The sequence below is a fragment of the Seriola lalandi genome, unplaced genomic scaffold, assembly GCF_002814215.2.
Source record: "Seriola lalandi dorsalis isolate HSWRI2012SDOR001 ecotype SW California unplaced genomic scaffold, Sedor1 jcf7180002054942, whole genome shotgun sequence".
Classification (NCBI taxonomy): domain Eukaryota; kingdom Metazoa; phylum Chordata; class Actinopteri; order Carangiformes; family Carangidae; genus Seriola; species Seriola lalandi.
In genome coordinates this window covers 60,670-79,554 of record NW_019525493.1, presented here as the reverse complement: position 1 = coordinate 79,554, position 18,885 = coordinate 60,670, and the positions used below count along the sequence as shown (strand labels likewise).

The following is an 18,885-nucleotide window of genomic DNA, read 5'->3' as shown; positions in this document are numbered from 1 at the left end:
AGGCTTTAGCCTTGGCTTAATGGGCCAGATGCTGAGTGTTGGTACCAGTAGTGGAGTGTAACTAAGTAAATTTACTCAAGTACTGAATTTACCTTCTTCCTTCTTAATTTCAGGAAAAAACCTTTTATGCAACAATTTATTTGACAACTATCGTTACTATTTATAGGTAAACATTTCACATGTAAAACATATGATCATTGTGTAAGGTAATAAACATTGTTATAAATAACCTACAATACAACAATAAGTAGTTAAAGTTAGCTTAATCATGGCAAAATTAAAATTCTGAGTAAATGTTACTGCATCAGTAATAATAAACCAATTATATACAATATATACAGTAAATTTAATTGTATAATTGACACTTTTACTTGATTCAAATGAATCATGATTTTGCTATTACTGCCATACCTGAAGTTTTGAATGCAGGACATTTTTCATGTAGGCAGTTTAATCTATATGTCACATTTTTTAATTTAAGTTTTGCATGTAAATTCATATTGAAAAGTAACTACTTACTATAGTTGTCAAAAAAGTACATTTCCCTCTGAAATGCTAAGAAGTTGAAGTATAAAAGAGCATAAAATTGGAATACTGAAGTAAACAAGTACCTCAAAATTACAGTACTTAAGTACATCTACCCCCAATTTACTGCTAATAATCCAACCCACTGCTCTCTGGTGTTATGTCTATGTGATACATGTCACAGTTGTGATGGGGAGTTAACGTGCTCACTACTTTATATGGCAAATTAAATTACTAAAACAAATCATTTGTTTTGTTCACCTGTACTGCCCCACTCTGGTGACAACTGTCACTGCACGGTGGTTCCAAGTGCAACAGTTTCCACAGACAGAACAGTTGTAGTTTCAAAACGTCAGCCCATCTTTATTTACAAGTCCATACAAGACAAAAAAAAATAAACGTACAGGTGGCGGTGGTGGTGGTTGGCTCAACCCTACACAGAGGTACAATGGTGAGAAACGCACAAACAGTCAAAATTCAAAAACAAAGTCAACAAATTCTCCGAAAAATCCTCAACTGAAGTTGTGCAAGTTTCACCATCTCAAGTACAGACATACAATGAATATATTTCAACTTGCATATAATATTTCAGCTTATCAGTTTATACTTCATCACTTTGGCTGATGAGGAAATTAACTGTTGAGAAAAAGTACCAGAGGCTCGTTCAGCGCCATTTCTAACAAGACAAAACATACTTCAACTCCACTGCATACAATGACACACGGATGGGCACATTCTGTTCAGTTCAAACACACAAGTTAGCAGTAACTTTTCACACTGCAAAACTACACTAAAGGATTCCAAGTCATGTAGGCATAAATATGACAGATGAAAAACAGGAGTGATATGAGTGTAAGTAAAAGTGAGAAAAGTACTTTGATGCGAGTGGTTATTTTTAACATTCGGCAATAACTCACTCTCACAACTGATTCTAAACAAAGTCGTTCATTGTATGTTTGTGGGATGAAGACATGGGGAACTTAATAAAGTTGAGGATGGAGGGCACATTCAGGAAGAAGAAAGGGCAGGCATTAAGGGGTGGGCTGATTAAAACAAACCCATGGCACTTTGAGCTAATATGGGAATAAAATCAGGCATTGGAACAGGCATAGGATTTGTGGTAAGGCGCCAACAAGAATATTCATTGTGACACACACACAAGCATTTTACCCATGGTTTTGTCAAAAGTCTGCATACAGATTGAAGGAAAAGCACTCTCAAAAACAGCTCAGTTATCTTTGCTCAAACTGAAATCATCTCTTTGATTTCATATCAGTAAGTAACATCATAGAAGAGGTTTCGGGGGAAATTAGTAAGAGACCTGTACTTGTATATCTGTTGCTGCCTTTACTGGAAATACAAAGAGCTGCAAACAATGGCAGGTGCAAATTTCACTCACACACATCCTTTCATTTATAGATCATGCAGTTCACTCTTCAAACTGTATCGGTATTTAATTTTAAAATCAGTGTCATATGGTTCAGTGACTACCAATCTATGTTAATCACAAACAAGGGGACAGGCATAAGAGCAAGCAACATACATGATGCTCCGCACATTTGCCAACTCAGTACTGAATTGCAAACATTAACAGCAAAGATCTGAACTTGTTTTCCCCCTCACAAACTGTTGATAAGCTACAGTACGTCTCTGCATGCACACTCTTTGTCTGAAAAATATTTTTCAAGTATGTTAGAGGACTTCTTTACACAACAGAAAAAAACAAAAGCATTTATTTGCATTTCTTCTATGGAAAATTCAAAAAAAAAAAAAAAAAAATCCTGTAGGACTGTTTTCATAGCAGGATGGATAAAATGCTCCTTAAAAGGGGAAATCCTCAATTTAAGTCCAAAAATATTGTCATAATAGTTTGGATGTCAGCCCCTTCAGCGCCCTCCTATAACACAATGCCTTGGATGGACAGCACTGGCACCAGTCTGTTGAATCCTTATTGAAAATAAATCTGAACATAAAAACCTTTTTTTTTTTTTCTCAGAGATGAATGCAATATGCCACACAGTGCTGAAACCGATTATTGTTACCAAGAGTTGGCCGTTCCACCTCATACTTCACCAGGCCTGTGAAGTTCACATTTGGTTTTGAATGTCTGGGACAAAGTGTTTTTTTGTTCTAACTCTGGCACACAGCTATTGCCTTGGGTCTGAGTAGCAAGGTTGTGGATCCATGGGTACATATTCCACAGGCAAAGGCCTAAAAATAATGAGGGAGAGAAAAAAAAAACAACAACTAAGAACCAACAAGTGATCTAAAACATTTTGCCACTGAAAACATTGACCTACCACTTACATCAAAGGTTTGATTATACAAAATACTTAAAAAAACAAAAAGAAATAAATTCTTAAAAGAAATACAAAAACGCTACTATCCTATCCTGACTTACATGGAACAGCAGGATCGGGTAGTGATGATAAACTCGTGATTGGGCTACTTCCGTTTCACAGCAGCAGTATCTTCTTCCTTCAAGACAAACTTTTTCTTCAAAGCCTCTGAAATCAGAGTTGCAGAGTCTTCCTCTCTAAGGGATGTACAGCCTCTGTTGTACCTGCAAAGACAAACAATAGAAAATACAACCTGATGTTAAAACTGTTAAGCAATATCAAAATACTTGATGATTGTATATAATAAGCCGGTTATGTATGAAATGGAGTACAATGTTATTTTCATTTCATAGGTAAATGTAAGCATATTGATGAAGAAATGTTCTTAGGAATAGTACGATATTTAGAGAAATATGCTTATTCTCTTTTGCCACTCTTGTATCTGTCTGTTAAATATGAAGCTGCAGCTAGCAGTCTTTAGCTTAGCATAAAGACTGGAAACAGGCAAATCCTGCTAGCACCTGGAAAACTCACTAATTAACTGGAAATCTGTACCTGTCTTTGCTCATCTTCATGCGGTTCATGTCCTTCAGGATGTCCATAACGTCAGCAAAGCTGGTGGATTTTGACAGGGACACCGTATCCTCTTCAGCTTCACGGAAGTCCATGCTGGGCCTGTCCAGGTCAAAGGTCGCTGATGCCGTCATGGAAACAGGCGGCAGAGGGTCAGGGACCAGCTCTGACACCACAGAGACCACATCTTTCTCATCTTCCTCTTCCTCCTCCTCTTCTTCCTCCTCTGTGACGTCACTGATGACAAAAGAAGCGGCAGCCGTGGCGGCTGGCTGGTAGGACGCCGTCTCGAAAGGCGCCATGGAGAAGCTCATACTTGTGTCATCGGGAGAAAGCAGGTCAGGAGTCAGGGGGTTAGAGCCTGACAGAAACAAGCAAAGCAGAAGACAGGAATGAGAAGATCTGTAATTGTTCTTAAGTGGAGTTTGAGTGGGACAGTGTTAAGAGAAACATATCGAGTCCAAATGTCATTTCTATTTTTATCTGTCAGAGCAGGAGTATGGGTATGCTACTGTTGTTTGCAGTAGCTCTACCCCCAGAAACTGTTAGTCTGCAGCCCAATACAATACCTCATACTTCTCATGAAACCCCTGTTGAAATATTCAATGAATATCATACAATTGCCAATGAACTGCTGAGATTATCTTTAGTCACTGACCTACAAACTGATGCCAAGACATCTTAGTATCAAAGAGCTTTAAGAGAATCAGGGCAGCTGACCGGGCAAAAAAAGAATCAGTCATATGAAGACAGTAACTCTGTGGTAAAATACAGACAGATAGCCTCAAAAAGGCAATCCTTAATCTATACTGCTCAAAGCAGCTTTATGAATCAGAGTGTAAAGTTAGATGTGTAACTAGTTCTTATGTCCCTGTTATTTTACCACTATCCAAATGTCAGATTCAGTATCTACAGTGAACAAGTGCATACTGTAATTTCTGCTTGGGTAACCTACCAGAATCACTTGCCACAATCTTGGCGATCTGTGCACGGAGTCTGCTGAGCTCGTCCTGCAGTGCTGTAGTACGATTTAGTGCTGTAACCCCAGGCTTCCTAAGCCCCTCCACCCTTTTACCCTCACGGCGGAAGTTGGGCACAGATGAGTTCCTGTGGAGCACCAGGAGAGGCGTGGGCCGCCATTCATGTTTTAGAGGACGTGTGTCACTCCTGAAAAAAGAAGAGTGGGGGATTAGTGTCATCAAGCAGAGTTGTTTATTACAATAAAACAATTGGGTCTGAGTCTAGCTTTTACTCTAAGTTGCATGGACTTTTTTTCTACCTACTGCCCAGACAAAGACCCAGTACTAATCTACTCCTGCCAACCATTTATTATGTCCAGTTGTACAGTCTAATGCAATCCAACACAATAACTCCTATCTTTGTAAGGTTTATAACGCTCTGTTCTTAAAATTACTATGGCTGGGGAAAAAAACTCACTACAGAGCTGAATCAACACCACTCTGACACACTATCAGTAAAAATGGGACATTATAACATCGTTCTACATTTCTTTAGTCTGCACATGTGCACCCAATAAGTTGGAAAGTCTGAAAGTCTGGAACAATGCAATTAGGGAGAAGTGACTGGCACTACAACAAGGAACAGTGATTGACTGTATGCTTACCGCACTCTGGCATATGTCTCCTCTTCATCTGCAACAATCCAGGCTATGTCTGCCAAGGTTGGAACCATAGGGCCATCCATAGGCCGAAGAGAGGGTAGGCCCGGTAGTTCCTAATGCACAAGGGCACAAGTCAATGTAGTATACATTAACATGTTTATAGCAATAATAGGGCAATATTATTATGATATAAAAAATCATCACATTGAATATCATATGTACCTGGAAACATGCCCTTTGGGGAGGTTTGAGTGGGAGAGTAGAACCTATTCTTCTCACAACACTACGGGTAGATCCATGAGGCTTATTCTGCCAGATAGGAATAACTTCCTGCAAAACATTTACAAAACACTGTCAGTCTCTCCACATAGTATAATACATTTATCGATGCTTAATGCACTGTTTGCACTCCTGCATAATCACCTGGGGGAAAAGGCAGTTTTAAGTTAAACAATGTTAAGTAAAGACATCAGTAATGGTGAGAAAGCAAACTTACTGTTTCTGTTTCCATGGTGATGGTGGTTCTGTCTCATTCACTGGGAAGTTGCACACCAATGTTTGGTGCTAGCAGTGGCTGAAGATGAAGCAGTTCAGCAAACAGTTGCCATGTCTGTCCGACTGCTAACTCTTGGGATATAAATGAGTGATTAGTTAGAGCATCTGTTGAGAGAAACATGCAGGAGGAGAACTTAAACACAGCAAAATTTTACTAAATACTTAAATAATAGTTTAGCAATAGTTACTTAAATGACACAAGATCAATCAATCTAAATTTAGATAATTAGTTACTTGTTGTCATTTGTTGACATGTCTTGTAGTCATTTTTTGGTAAAATGTATATGGGCAGTGCGGGTTCTGAATTTGTACAATGTGCTTTGTTTTTGCGATTCTGTGTCATTGGAGAATATATATATCGTTTCATTATATTCTTAGGTTATTACCAGAGTAATATTTGAGATTTTGGCACAATTAATTGCTTATAAAATAACCTTATTTTAACCAGGTAATTTCGTTGCAATCAAGCTATGTTTTGCAAGAGACCATGTATACAAAAATCCAGTGGTGGAAGAAGTATCTACCACTTTGAAGTAGCATAAAATATAAGAACTCTAATAAAGTAAAAGCGTCTCAAACACAACTAATAAGATATCGCTATAAAGGCCTGATCTTAAAAAAAAAAAAGAAACTCAACAATCTTGACTTTCTTAGCTTAACAATCGAAAAACTTATATAATAATTTAACATATATCATAAACTGTAAACCCTAAAAGGTTTTCCGAGCTCGCCAGTCATGGTTCGCCTTTATCGTCTCACAACATATGCAGGAGCGAGGCAGCAATCATCGGTGCTAACAGAGCTAACCAGCTGCGCCTACAGTTTAAATCCGCCGTGTTAACGGCACCGCTACAGGTTACTCTAACCTTTCCTTCGATATAAGGAGATGGTTAATGCAAGGAAAGAGAAACAGTGGTGATTTGTGAACAGCTTTGATCATTAGCCAGTTGCTACGGCCATCAAACACACCGGGGCCGTCAGTTAGCTTTAGCAGCACCAGCAACGGCCCCAGATTTGACCCTCAACCGCAGACCGTCATTTTTCAGTATGTTTCACTTATACTCACGAAACGCAATGAACACCGCGAGAGTGCAACTTACAGTAGATTATGGCTGATTCTTGGAAAGCTACAACATCAGATTCGTTGCGAGTAGCGGCTTCTCCTCTTCGTCTTTCACAATACAGCTATGTTTTCGTTCGTCAGGCCGGAAACCTATGCCTCTCGTTCTTGTGATCTGATTGGCTACAGCCTCATGACTTCACTTTATCAGAACTCGCCCTAGCGCGCCTCCTAGAGGTGGAGGCGAGCAGTGTTGAATACTTCATGTTTTTTGACAATTTATAGAGGGTTTATACGCTGTAATTAAATAATCTGTCTAAAAAATAGTAATGTATGTATCAATTTAAGTGAATCTATTTTGATTTGAAAGATTTAATTGTTTTAGAACTGAAATGTTGTAATGAAATTAAACGCACAACCTAATTTAATCAAGTACATTTAATTTAATTTAGTACAGTACATTTAAATTGACAGAGCAAATTCAATGTAGATATTTCAGTCAAATTTAATGTAATTAAATGACATATAATGTAAAATAATTTAGTCAAGTAAATTTGACTTAATTAAATACAGTGCATATATATTAATTGAGTTAATTCAATTTTTATTATTTTTTTGTGTAAATCATTCTATAATGTAGCCTAAATTAAAAAAAAAATCAATTTATTTTATTTAACCAATTTTAAGTTTTATAATTCAATTCTTAATTCAATAAATTTAACTGTAATTTAATTGAGTAAATTTGATATATACTATATAAATTAATTCAATTAAATCTATCATCTTAATGTAATTAATTTAACTCAATCCATTTATGTTTATTCAATTTTTTCAATTTAGCTTAATTTAGTAAGTGTTATCTAAAAATGTAACACAATTTGACTTAATCTTCACACTTGAGACATGGATGCAAGATGATTCACTCCCATTTCCGACACCTGAACGTCTGCTGGCCGGCGAGGAACTATCTTGACATTTGGTCCTTTGAGCACAGGGCGGAGCTTGAATATCCAACTTGTAACTGTTGTCTGCAGTGATATCATAACACTGCAATATGAAAACGCGCTCATATGACCGCCACCCGTCTCCATCCCCGGGCATGACACAGGTCAGTTAAGAAGCTGCTCTGTCTATTTCCTGCTCCTGTGAATTCTTCATCTCTGCTGAGCTGCTGATGTAATATTTTTTTCCTGCCATAACGGCTGCTTCGATTATTCTGTAATGTCGTCTGAAATGCTTACTTCCTCCACCGTGATAGGTTCACCAGCAGCATTTACAGGAACCAATTTGTTATCATTTTTTAGCCATATGACTGAGTAATGTTAGGAGCTCTTGGAGGATGCAGGATACAGCTAAGCTAACCCTGTTGTTGCTGGTAATCAGAGATGACAGGGAAATCACCAGTCAAAGGGATGCAAGCCTTTTAATGCGGTGTGAGTTGCAGAAATTAGGCTTTTGGAGGATGTGAGCCTGCTGCATTTCTATGACATGATATGAAAATAGTCTGAGGTCATGTCTAAATACAGCTGTGTACTTTACAGTCAGGAAATACAGTGCCCGATCCCTTTTAGAGGCAACATATTGAATTGTATTAATATCCTATTTAGCTTTATCGTAGGAATATAGAATATGAAGTAATTCAGAAGTGCTAAATGCACCTAATTTGTTCCTTTTGGTCAGCACCCTTGAACCCACAAGCTCAAACACACTAATTGCAAGCACACTCACTTACCAACTATATGGATTGATTGACAGTTTAATTGAATTGGAAAGCTGGCTCCATTATGCTGCTAAGTGTCTCGCTCACTTCCTTATGGGATCATGTGGCTGCAGGTACAGTAGAGCTTTTACTAGCCCTGCTCCCTCCCCCTGCCTGGCTGATGTTTGTAAGATCAGCTCATATTTTATGATTCCCTGTGTTATGTAGGTGCTGTAAACTGGGGCAAGAGGTAGGCATGGGGAATAAAAGGAGGAGGAAGGATGCCAGCTGAGCCCCTCATCCCTCTGCATCTGCCACCTCTGCAAGCTTCAGACTAAAGAGAGAGACAGAAAATGGCTCAGTCTGTGAGGAGGCTGGAGACTTTAGGATCCATGGACCACGAGCCCAAGAGGGACAAGAGCAGGAACAGCTACTTTGGCAACGTTAAGAGCAGGTCAGACCTCTAAATACATGGATTACCGGAAAGAAAAACAAAAGAGAAAGCTCCAAGCAGACATGTGACAAGTTTGGGTGGCATTTGCTTCTCAGATTTAAGCACGCAACAATTCATTCTTTCATTAGAAGGTGACAAAATTTGAGATTAAGTCTGTGATTTTAGCACAAAATGCACATTTTCACCAGCTAGTTTCAACAACTGTCACTGAAAGACTCCACCAAGCCTGGAATTCACTTCCCCAGCCGTCTCGCAGACTACTCCCACTCCCCTATAAATAACTGATCAGACTGGGAACGCTGCTCTATACAGTTATTCACACTTCATATATGATAAACTGTGAATCCTTGAATCCCTGCTATTAAAGGGAAAATCCACCCTACAACACCATTTATATTTGACTGTGGAAGTTCATTCTTGACTTTAAGGAGCAGTTCAGAAATAATCTAATCGAGAGACAAAACAAGCAGAATCATTATAGTGTGATGGTCATTATCGGATATTTAAAGACCAACCGTCAATTAATTGAGAAAATAATCAGCAAAATAATTGATAATTAAAATAATCACTAATAGAATTCTAGATCTTTTAACTTGAAGCTGAGTAGCAGAGACTGCGGAGTTCATGAAACACGTTTATGGTCCACAACTTTACTGTTAAACTTTACTGAACTACCTAACCAGGAGTGTGCACTTACTCAGTTATGACATGCTATGAGTGTGTTCAAGAATAAAATCAAACTGTATGTGTGTGCTGATGAGTAACCTACTTAAATATAGTGCAATAGGCATTTCATCTGTTTCTTCTTCTTGTTTCAGGCTGGGCTCCAAGCTTCCTCCTGGCATCTCTCAGCCTCCACAGTTTGCTAAGCGGCCCTGGGAGATTCAGCCTCGGGCAAGAGTGATGCAGGAGTCCACAGCCAGCAGCCAGCGTCAGCAACAGCCCATTGTGGGCCGGCCGCTCAACCACATCCCCCATATCAGAAACCCCAAGCTGCGGCAGTACTACCTACAAGGTACCCTGGCAGTGTTTGATCTCCCCAGGCAAGGCACAGGCTGTTTGTATCAAATCGAAGCAGAAGTAGCTGTGGGATGAACTCCATCTTGAATTTACATTTTATAATTCTCATACTGAGCCTGTTGGCAATTTCATGTCTTTGCATAAAGTTATTTCCATACAGATTCGACCGGCAAGAATATGACCTGCAGTTGCTTGTATTAATCCTGTTAGCAAGTGGTGCTGAGGCACTGCTCCCTCATGCCTATACTGTGCTGTGGATGTTTTGTCATAAGATGTGACAGGAACTCTGTTTTACAGGGACTTCATGGGATCTGAACAATACTGCAGTGAAGCAAGAACATTTGGGTGGACTGTCAGATGACAGCATGAGCAGCAGGGTGAGTCACATGTCTTTGTTTTTGACTTGTTTTGACTTTATTTTTACTCCTTGTCTACATTGAGGAACACAGCTGTGGGAACCGCTATGGGAAGAATTGGGAAGTTGTGAAGTGACAGATATTGCTGCGTGTATATATATTATCTGATTAGGTAAGCCTGTGCAAGGTGGTTTGGTTTCACAATTTATTGTCCTGAAAGAGTTTGATAATGACTGTTCAAGGTTCATAGACGAGCTGTGTGTCAGAGCTGTTCTGCGACACCATGGGGAAACAGCGTCTGTTTCAGAGCCTCTACAACAAATACAGCCGGAGGAATGTATATTCAGACGTTTATTCTAAGGTATTTGTCAGCTTTTTGATTTTGCTGCTGAGCTGTTATTTAAGAATTCATACGAAGAAAGAAGCCGGCGTTAGTGCTTATTACTATGTTCTCTAGTCTGACTTGTTTTATCTTTGCTTGGAAATTTACCATATTTTCCTTGTGTCCCCTCTTCTTGTTTCTTCCTCTTTTTCTCTTCCATATACATTTTTTTTGTTTCTTTGGAAAAAGTGACTTGAAGAGATTTGTACAATTTAATTAAAATATCCACATTTTGAAGACAGACAGTAAAATCAAGCCTCAGCCCATATTCTCCATAACTCTTAATAATCCAGACCACAAATTGTATAAACCCTCTTGTTTAATTGGCGAAATCCAATGTGTGTTACAGCTACAGGCAAAAACATTACTATTGCCATTTTGCTTCTATAACATGTCTTCTTTCAGACTAGTGGACAGTAAACTTATAAAATACACATTTAGGTGTTTAGTTTACTACACTTTGTCTATTTGCATCTGTAGATTGCAATTTCAATAAATAGGGCAATTTTCTCAAAATTTGTATTTTCTCATTCTCTGAGTCAGAAATCTCCATTTCAGTAGCACTTATATAGACCAAACCTTCCAGTTTTGTCTATCTATATATCTATATCTATATCCTGATGGGTTTTACAGAGGAGTTTGTTCATACATAGTAGCATTCATAGCCTGATTTATGAAACAATTTGTTCCTAAAAACATGATGAAATTTGATTTTTTTAAATGGTAGTTGACAGTATTTTCTGATTTATGGAGTGATAAAAAGAGATGTCTAATATCCCCTCTATAAAAACCTTTTGGCTCTAATATGTCGATAAAGTGAAACTGATTTTTAAACCTGGCTTCATCCAATGTTTGGAATTCTGTTCTGGAAATGTATGCAAATCAGAACATATTTAATTAGATAATGCATAATTTTCATATTTAAACTTGTAACACAAAAAATGATTGTCTTAATGTTAGATATCACCATGAAACTTTCCCAGCTGATAACTACTAGTTGAATTTTTACCCTATTCACCTGTAGTATCTTGCCTTAAATTTTGTTAAATCTAAGTGATACATTTCAGTTTTGGAAGGGAGATTGCAATCAGTAACCAGTTTATTAGGTACACCTAGCTAAAGCGAATTAATTAATGGTACCTAGCACTAACTACTGCAATAAATCCTTCCCTTGTGAAGGGTGTAATGTTCAGTTTTTGTTGTAACTTTGACTTAATGGTCATGCAGTTTGTAAGTGCTGTTGAATGGTGTTGTGTTTTACTGAGAAGAAGCATTTCTCATAATGTTGAGATTAAAAATGGGTTAGCTGAACATCAACCTTTTTTAGTCTCAGGAGTGTGTGTGTGTGTGTGTGTGTGTGTGTGTGTGTGTGTGTGTTTTTTTTTTAAATATTGTTTATCCAGATATACAGTACATGTATTAATGCACACAATTATGCCCACTCAAGCACAAATACAGATCCAAAGACACGTCCACATGCTCACACCCACACTAATGCAAACCATTTTTCATTGGTCACATAATCTGTCAAGCGCCAGTAATCTAATTTAGGTCAATGGATCCATCTGTCAGTGAATGACAGTGGATGATGCTTAACTCCTCATTGCTCATCATTGCTGTACAAGCGCAGCCCCTGTTGTGGCATCTAAGCAGCTTGATGCACGGGATTTGTGACATTCAAAAACTCTCCTAACTCGTACAGAAATTTTAAAAGTTGAGGTCTGATCATCTACTGAAAAACACCATTCAGAGATCATTTTTGTGTGTGTGTGTGTGTGTGTTTGTGTTTTAGGGTCTCCCTGGGGACACAGTGTTCAGTGTCTCATCTCAGTTCAACAGTAACAGCACATCCTCTGCAGAAGAGAGCAAAATGGGCCACCATCCCTCCCATACCCCTTCAAATGTACCCTCCTCATCTGCTTCGCTCATCCCTAGAGAGGTAAGAGTCAGCTGTAAGCACGATGGTGCCTGACATGTGACGCACATACTGAGGGAGCTCATTAGGTGTGTAAAAGGCTGCTAATGAAACAATTTTTTTGCCTGCTGTTGTTGACTGGATTTGAAATGCAAAACAAGACCTTTCCTCTTGTCTGCCTCATGACTTTAACTGCATGTATTGAGCTTCATGCAGGAAGTGAGCTGCTGCACCTTAAATCCATTTCTAGCAATCAGTACATCGCCCCAAAATGTATCCTTATGAGCAAACTGAAATTGATAATACAGTATATGATATATTAGTCATTATCATTTTAATGCCATACATTGGAAAATGTAGCTTAAAAACTAAGCCCCCAGCCCCTCATTCACAACCCTCATGGAGCTAAGATGTGACGACAAACAAAGAGAGGTTAGGATATGCAGGCTTGTAAAAAGAGGAAGTAGTCACTCCTGTCACTTGGTTATATGTTTTTCAATGTCAGAGCTACTCTTATCATGGCTTCCATTTTGAAGCAGCTGGTCGTACCGAAGGGGAAAAACACCAGTCAAGGATCATCTCAACCAGAGCTGAAGCCAGACTCTGATCCTAAAGAGAAACCAAAGGCAGAGAAGGACCAAGACTGTTTGGATATACTCCCCGCTCTGCCACACTCCCCCTCACCAGAGGCAGAATATGACAAACTACTGGTAAGGAGAAGAAGTATTTGCCTTTACTGTACAGTCTGCAAATTAGAAAGCACAAATTTTTCAGTATTTTTAAACATACAGTATATGCGTAATTGAAGTACTCATGTACATTTCTTCAAGCAGTGTACTGAAAGACAGTTTTGAGGTATTTGAACTTTACTTGAGTTTTTCCCTTTAATGCTACGTTATACTTTCACTCCAGCACATTTATTTGACAGCTTAAAAGATAAGATCCAGATTAAAAGATATTGTAAGATTTTACATTAAAAAAACAAACAAAAAACAGTATCTAGATGTTACAGCAAAATCATAGAATTTCTTTTCTGCCCCACTGAATATTCGATGACCCCTCAGATTTATATTACATGGCATGACTTCTGACAATAACACATGACACTTCAATTCAAGAGACGTAATCACTGTGTAAAGTGAAAACAGAAGTGTAATTGTGTTTGCTGTCAGTAAAGTGAAACTCTTTTTTTTAAATGAAAATTATTTTGTATATGAAAATGAAGAAACCACTAACAAAGAAGAAGAGATGCTTTATCTTCATTATTAAACAGATCTGATCCCATTAGCGGCTGTTCGTCTTAATAGGATTTTTTCCAGTTATTTGAAACATCTTTGCTGTGAGAAAAAAATTAGCCGATGGGGATTTTATAATGGATCAAATGAACAGACCGTTACTGTGGAAACAAGCAACAAAACAAGACACAGTAATTAAAACATTACAGCACTGCAGCACTGCAGTGCAGACAGAAAAAAGATCATTCTGTTCTCAGTGGGTGCAGAAATCTGTTTCCAAAATTCTGTAGATAGTGAACAAGCGGAAAACACGAATCATGAGAAAAGAAAATCGGATCTTTTTCTTTTTTTTTCTTGCTTGATTTGTATATTGCGGTTTCATCGAGAGCACAAAATGACAGGAAATTGTTAAAAAACACAGTTTCTCAAAGACTAATCTATCTTTTTTAAATTGCTGATTTTGTCCAAAACACCCCAAAACCCAAATATAATAAGTTTACTACCATAAAAAAAAAACTTAAAAAACCAGCAAATATTTACATTTGTAAAGCTACAACCAGTAAATTTTATAAATAGATGACTAACGAAATAAATAAATAAATGGTTAATTGATTATCAATATGGTTCACTATTCGTTTAGGCCCAAATTTAATAAACTTTTTTATTTTTTTTGTTAACACTGATTCTATGTGTCATGCTGACAGGATGTGGAGGCGGTACCGTTGCCTGATGGACAGCTCTGCCTATTGGCTCTCCCGCCGGAGTGTTGTCAGGGGGAGGGGCCAGAGGTCATGCCGTACCTCAAACTGTTCTGCCGCTACATCACTGACCGCAAGGTGGGTGACGAGAATGCTGATGTTTGACCTTACAACTGTAGTTGACATTAGTCAGCTCACATAAACATTTTCTGTCTCCGTCAGGGTGTCGTTTCCGGGATCCTGTTGGTGACTGCTAATAAGATCTTCTTTGACCCATTCAAGACACTTCCTCTGGTGAAGGAACACGGCTGTGAGGAGTATCTCCTGTCGTGCTCTGTCGACAATCTGGCATCTGTCTCCTTCTTCTCTGACATTTCACATGTTCACTTCAACACCTCCCAGCAGAGGTCAGCGGTGATTCACTGTTCTTAAATGACACACACACACACACTCAGGTTACAGGAGTCACTCATTTCCAATTCTTTTCTTTTTAGGAGAAAAGGAAAGAAAATTCTCCAGAAATTGAAAACCTCCAAAAGCAGAGCAGGCGGATTCCCAAACCAGAATGGGGAATCGGTTCCAGCTCTGGTGTCCGCAGCATCGTCAGAATTGTCCAGTCTGGCTCTGAGCCTGACCAAAGAGGTTTCTGGAGATGAGGAGGCAGAGAGCAGAGACATGGCGGAGGCAGAACGGGAGTTTGATAGCAGCCCGCTGGAGGTACTCTCTGAGGAGTCTGTCAGCGGCCTGGGAGTGGCTGTCCTGAGCAGTGCTGCCACCTTCTGCTGTGGAGGTCAAGAGGTGGCGAGCAAACTGAAGACGGAGCTGCTGCACTCGGATGACACAGAGAAGACTAACAAGAGTCAGACTGCAGGTACAAATGTGAATTATGATCTGTGTGACAGATGTATTATTTCCTTGTTTTTTTTTCTCAAGCTCAAGTCCACCCTTGTTTTCTTTTTGTTTTCCAGTGTCTCGTAGATCATCAACAGGTGGACCTGGGAGTCTGATGTTTGTGCGCCTGCGGGTTCAGCTGTCTGCAGGAAAGAAAAAAGGTGTAGGAGGTCTTCATCTGGGGTCAGCCAAAACCTTACCGCGAAGGGACGCCTGGCTTGCCCTTTCACAAGAAAGGTACAGTAACTAATGGCAGAGAAACGAGCTCCTGTACAATGACACAAAAATGTTCTCAGGGACTGAGATATTCAAGACTTTGAGTCACTAATGCGGGTAAAGCTCCAAAAACACTGAATCATATATTTCCCATAAGACAAATCAATAGCAGCACATCAATTTCCTTTAAACCCCACACTTGCTATTTGTAATTCAAGTTTTAAGCTCAAAGCCAAAAAATAACCCTGATGATGTCTGTGTTGTAGTCAACATGATGAGTAAACAGGCTGTGTGTACATTGCACCTTTTAATAAGTTTGTTTAGCGTGAAAACGATGCCAAACCTGACTTTTCTACTTCAGTTTAAAATTAACATCCATTCATAACATTTTCTCCTTGTGATGCTTAAACTGGCCACTGCTGTTGTATATTAACCCGTTCCATCCACCTTTTTCTCTCAGTGAACATTAACATCACCTTGACAAGAGTTAAAATACAAAGGTTGCTCTTTGGGGAATAAATCTTTCAACAGTTAGCTACATATGATCACTGTGGCGCGTAAAGCCTCCAAACAGTAACTATTTAACAGTGTTGGGAGAGGCAATTACTCAAGTACTGTATACTATATTATATGGTAGTGGCTAATGGGGATCCAAATAAATAAATAAATATGTAACTGTACTGTAGAGTTTTTAGCTTATTGAATTTGGGTATTAAGTATTTAAACTTTTGCTACTTTAAACTTCTACTCCGCCACATTTTATTGGGATATTCTGTGCTTTTAACTCCTCTACATTTTTCACAGCTATAATTAATAGCTATAGTTACTAGTTACTTTATAAAGAATCTTCTGAAAATGAAAGAGACTTCACAGTAAATTCATAACAGCACGCTAAAAGCATGAGTTGCATTCAAAATCTATTCAGTCTGCTCCTGGTATTGTCTCATTTCTCGCCTTGTTGACGCAGCTGTTGCAGCCGTTTATCATTTCCAACATTTCTGAGTGACTGCATTCTTTCCCACTGTAGCTCTGACGAGCTGTATGCCTACCTAACACACTGTCGCCCAGACTTGTGTATACTTGAGGGAGGGGAGGAGGAGGGGGAGGCCGACCGTGACGAAGAGGAGTTTGTACTAATTGAGGACAAAGAGGAGGACGAGGAGGACGAGGATGAGGAGGAGGTGTTCCAGAGGCACCGCAGCTCAGGGGACGACTGGGAGGTAAGCGGCTTGATTTCAGTCTCACGGGAGAGTGGCGATCTAGCCAGTGTTTCATGGACATTTGTGTAAATAATGGAGAATAAGAGGTGTGTTTGTTTGTGAACACACTTGCCTCAAGGTGAGAGTCACTACAGACGGAAACACCTGGTTCTTGGTGAGGACAAAGGGGAGGTTTCATCGCTCCTGATGTTCTAGAGCAAACCGACTGTGATTTGTTTTTAACCTGTTCTTTTGCAGATGGTGCTGATGGAAGACGGTGGGGACAAACCAACCCTGGTCATTGACAGGGACCCTGAAGGACTCAATAGTATTGTAGAGAGCAGCCACATTTTGGAAGCGTCACATGTTAGAGAGGTGAGTAACACAGATATAGTATGAAGCATAGAAACTGTTCAAACACATGTCTGATCTGTAGCTGGAACTGGCCGCATCAGCGGTTTGTAAATCCATCATAACAGTAGGTTTGTGTGTAAAATGCTTCCTAAGGTCTAAGACTGTGGGCATGGGTTTAGTTTCAGAAGTTGGCACAATGAAGTTAAATGTTCTTCAACAAAAAAGAAAGAAAAGAAAAGAAACTACTAATAATGTGTGTGAATGTTTTTTTTTTTTGCCTTTACATACATTTATATAAATCCAGCAACAGATTGTGATACATTTGGTTATGATACTCTCCATAATAATAGTAGTATTAAAAAAAAAAGCTACATTAATGCTGCATTGTTAATTACTAATCACCATTACTAATCATAATTAAAATCATGTCAGTTTTTTTTTTTTCACCTCCACCTGCATGGTAGGGCAGTACTGGGATGTGAGAGGCCGAACCCAAGGCTAGGAAAAGCCTTACACTTTAGGAATGTCTTACTATTGTATAAACTGGTTGCTAGGAAATATCTGTGGCACTGTGCAATCACAAGCAATTAGCTTTATAAACAGGAAGTCACCACAGCATCAGCAGCTGTGACTTCTAAAAATAACAGGTTCAGGGGGGCAAATGATATATTGAGTTTAACTTGTAAATGAAGGCATGTAGGCAGTTTATTTAACATTCTGTGCATTTCTACGTTTCATAAAATATCTACACTGTTGGTTAACACTCATACTACTTCTCAGGAACTGGTACAACTGGCAGAAGAGTAGGCTGATTGTTGTGTGGATCAAAATGATGTTGATTTATTAATCCTTGGATCATTACTCTGAATGTACACAGATATCTACACAGATGGTATCTACAGTATCTCGTTAGCATCTAGATGTCAGGATCTGGCTCTGTTGATATTTCTAATCCTTCCTTCCCTTCCTTTCATTTTTATTTTCATTTTATTTTATTACATTTTTCTCCGCTCCTTTTCATCTCTTTCCAGTTATGTAAGGAACTTCCCCCCAGGACAGTCGGCCATACCTGGCACCTGGCTTACAGTACATCCCGTCACGGCGCCAGCCTCAAGTCTCTCTACAGAAAACTCAGTACCACAGACTCCCCTGTGCTTATTGTCATCAAAGATGCACTTGATGAGGTAAAAACACTCATTTCTAATATCAATTAGAGGTGTTTGCAAAAAGTGTCCCCAAAAATCCTTGGGAAAGGGAGAGATCTTCATTGTCTCTTCTATCTATCTTTTTCTCGTTTTGTATTTTTCCTGTAAAGCACTTTGTAATTCTCATTTTGAAAAGTACTATTTAAATAAAGTTTCCTTGCTTCCTTTGTAAATTGCCATGTTTTTTTTATTGTTACTGTCTCTTGTGACATTTCTTCATCAGATATTCGGGGCGTTCCTCTCTCACCCTCTGAGGCCCAGTGAGACTTTCTACGGCACAGGAGAAACATTTCTCTTCATGTTGCACCCTCGCTTCAAGGTAAACCCGCTAACAACTATACTGAGGGGTTTTTCTTGTTATTCTTTTTGGGCTCAGCTGATTTGTAACATATCTAAACATCACAAACTTTTTCATTTTGTGCAAGGTCAACATGCAAAGGGTATGGATAGCTGCATGTGTCAAGTTCAGTCTTTGTAACACTTTCTTTTGTGGTTATTGTGCCGCTGTCTCTCTGCAGTGCTTCAGATGGACTGGAGAAAACTCTTTCTTCATTAAAGGAGACTTGGACTCCTTTGCCATTGGTGGAG

The 18,885-nt window shown here is 38.9% G+C and overlaps 2 protein-coding genes across 3 annotated transcripts in view; one reads left to right on the top strand and one right to left on the bottom strand.

The window, feature by feature from the left end:
• Positions 1–861: 861 nt before the first annotated feature.
• On the bottom strand, positions 862–6,850 carry mtfr1l (mitochondrial fission regulator 1-like). Of its 2 annotated transcripts, none has more exons than XM_023393778.2 (8): positions 6,714–6,850; positions 5,555–5,718; positions 5,281–5,388; positions 5,062–5,171; positions 4,393–4,604; positions 3,420–3,798; positions 2,927–3,088; positions 862–2,736 (listed from the first exon to the last, which is right to left on the bottom strand). In XM_023393778.2, the coding sequence occupies exons 2-7, from the start codon at positions 5,567–5,569 to the stop codon at positions 2,971–2,973; spliced, it is 942 nt and encodes a 313-aa protein (XP_023249546.1). In that variant the 5' UTR covers positions 5,570–5,718; positions 6,714–6,850; the 3' UTR covers positions 862–2,736; positions 2,927–2,970. The 2 variants fall into 2 exon arrangements, with proteins under 2 accessions (XP_023249546.1, XP_023249547.1); XM_023393779.2 differs by having other exon boundaries at positions 5,555–5,685.
• An 802-nt stretch (positions 6,851–7,652) lies between these two features.
• Positions 7,653–18,885, top strand: part of LOC111644768 (oxidation resistance protein 1A) — a 12,505-nt gene continuing 1,272 nt past the window's right edge. The window contains exons 1-15 of the mRNA XM_023393747.2: positions 7,653–7,781; positions 8,601–8,826; positions 9,645–9,841; positions 10,144–10,223; positions 12,377–12,523; positions 13,036–13,209; positions 14,439–14,570; positions 14,655–14,839; positions 14,927–15,303; positions 15,401–15,560; positions 16,567–16,759; positions 16,997–17,113; positions 18,124–18,276; positions 18,521–18,616; positions 18,816–18,885. Of these exons, the coding sequence (XP_023249515.1) occupies positions 8,726–8,826; positions 9,645–9,841; positions 10,144–10,223; positions 12,377–12,523; positions 13,036–13,209; positions 14,439–14,570; positions 14,655–14,839; positions 14,927–15,303; positions 15,401–15,560; positions 16,567–16,759; positions 16,997–17,113; positions 18,124–18,276; positions 18,521–18,616; positions 18,816–18,885 (2,182 nt within the window). The 5' untranslated portion in view covers positions 7,653–7,781; positions 8,601–8,725. The remainder of the gene's footprint in view (positions 7,782–8,600; positions 8,827–9,644; positions 9,842–10,143; positions 10,224–12,376; positions 12,524–13,035; positions 13,210–14,438; positions 14,571–14,654; positions 14,840–14,926; positions 15,304–15,400; positions 15,561–16,566; positions 16,760–16,996; positions 17,114–18,123; positions 18,277–18,520; positions 18,617–18,815) is intronic.

Excerpts from the sequence above, each read along its gene's own strand:
- mtfr1l (XM_023393778.2), bottom strand. Across the intron at positions 5,172-5,280 it reads CCCAAAGGGCATGTTTCCAG|GAACTACCGGGCCTACCCTC; the intron begins GTACATATGATA and ends CTTGTGCATTAG. Across the intron at positions 3,799-4,392 it reads GATTGTGGCAAGTGATTCTG|GCTCTAACCCCCTGACTCCT; the intron begins GTAGGTTACCCA and ends TGTTTCTGTCAG.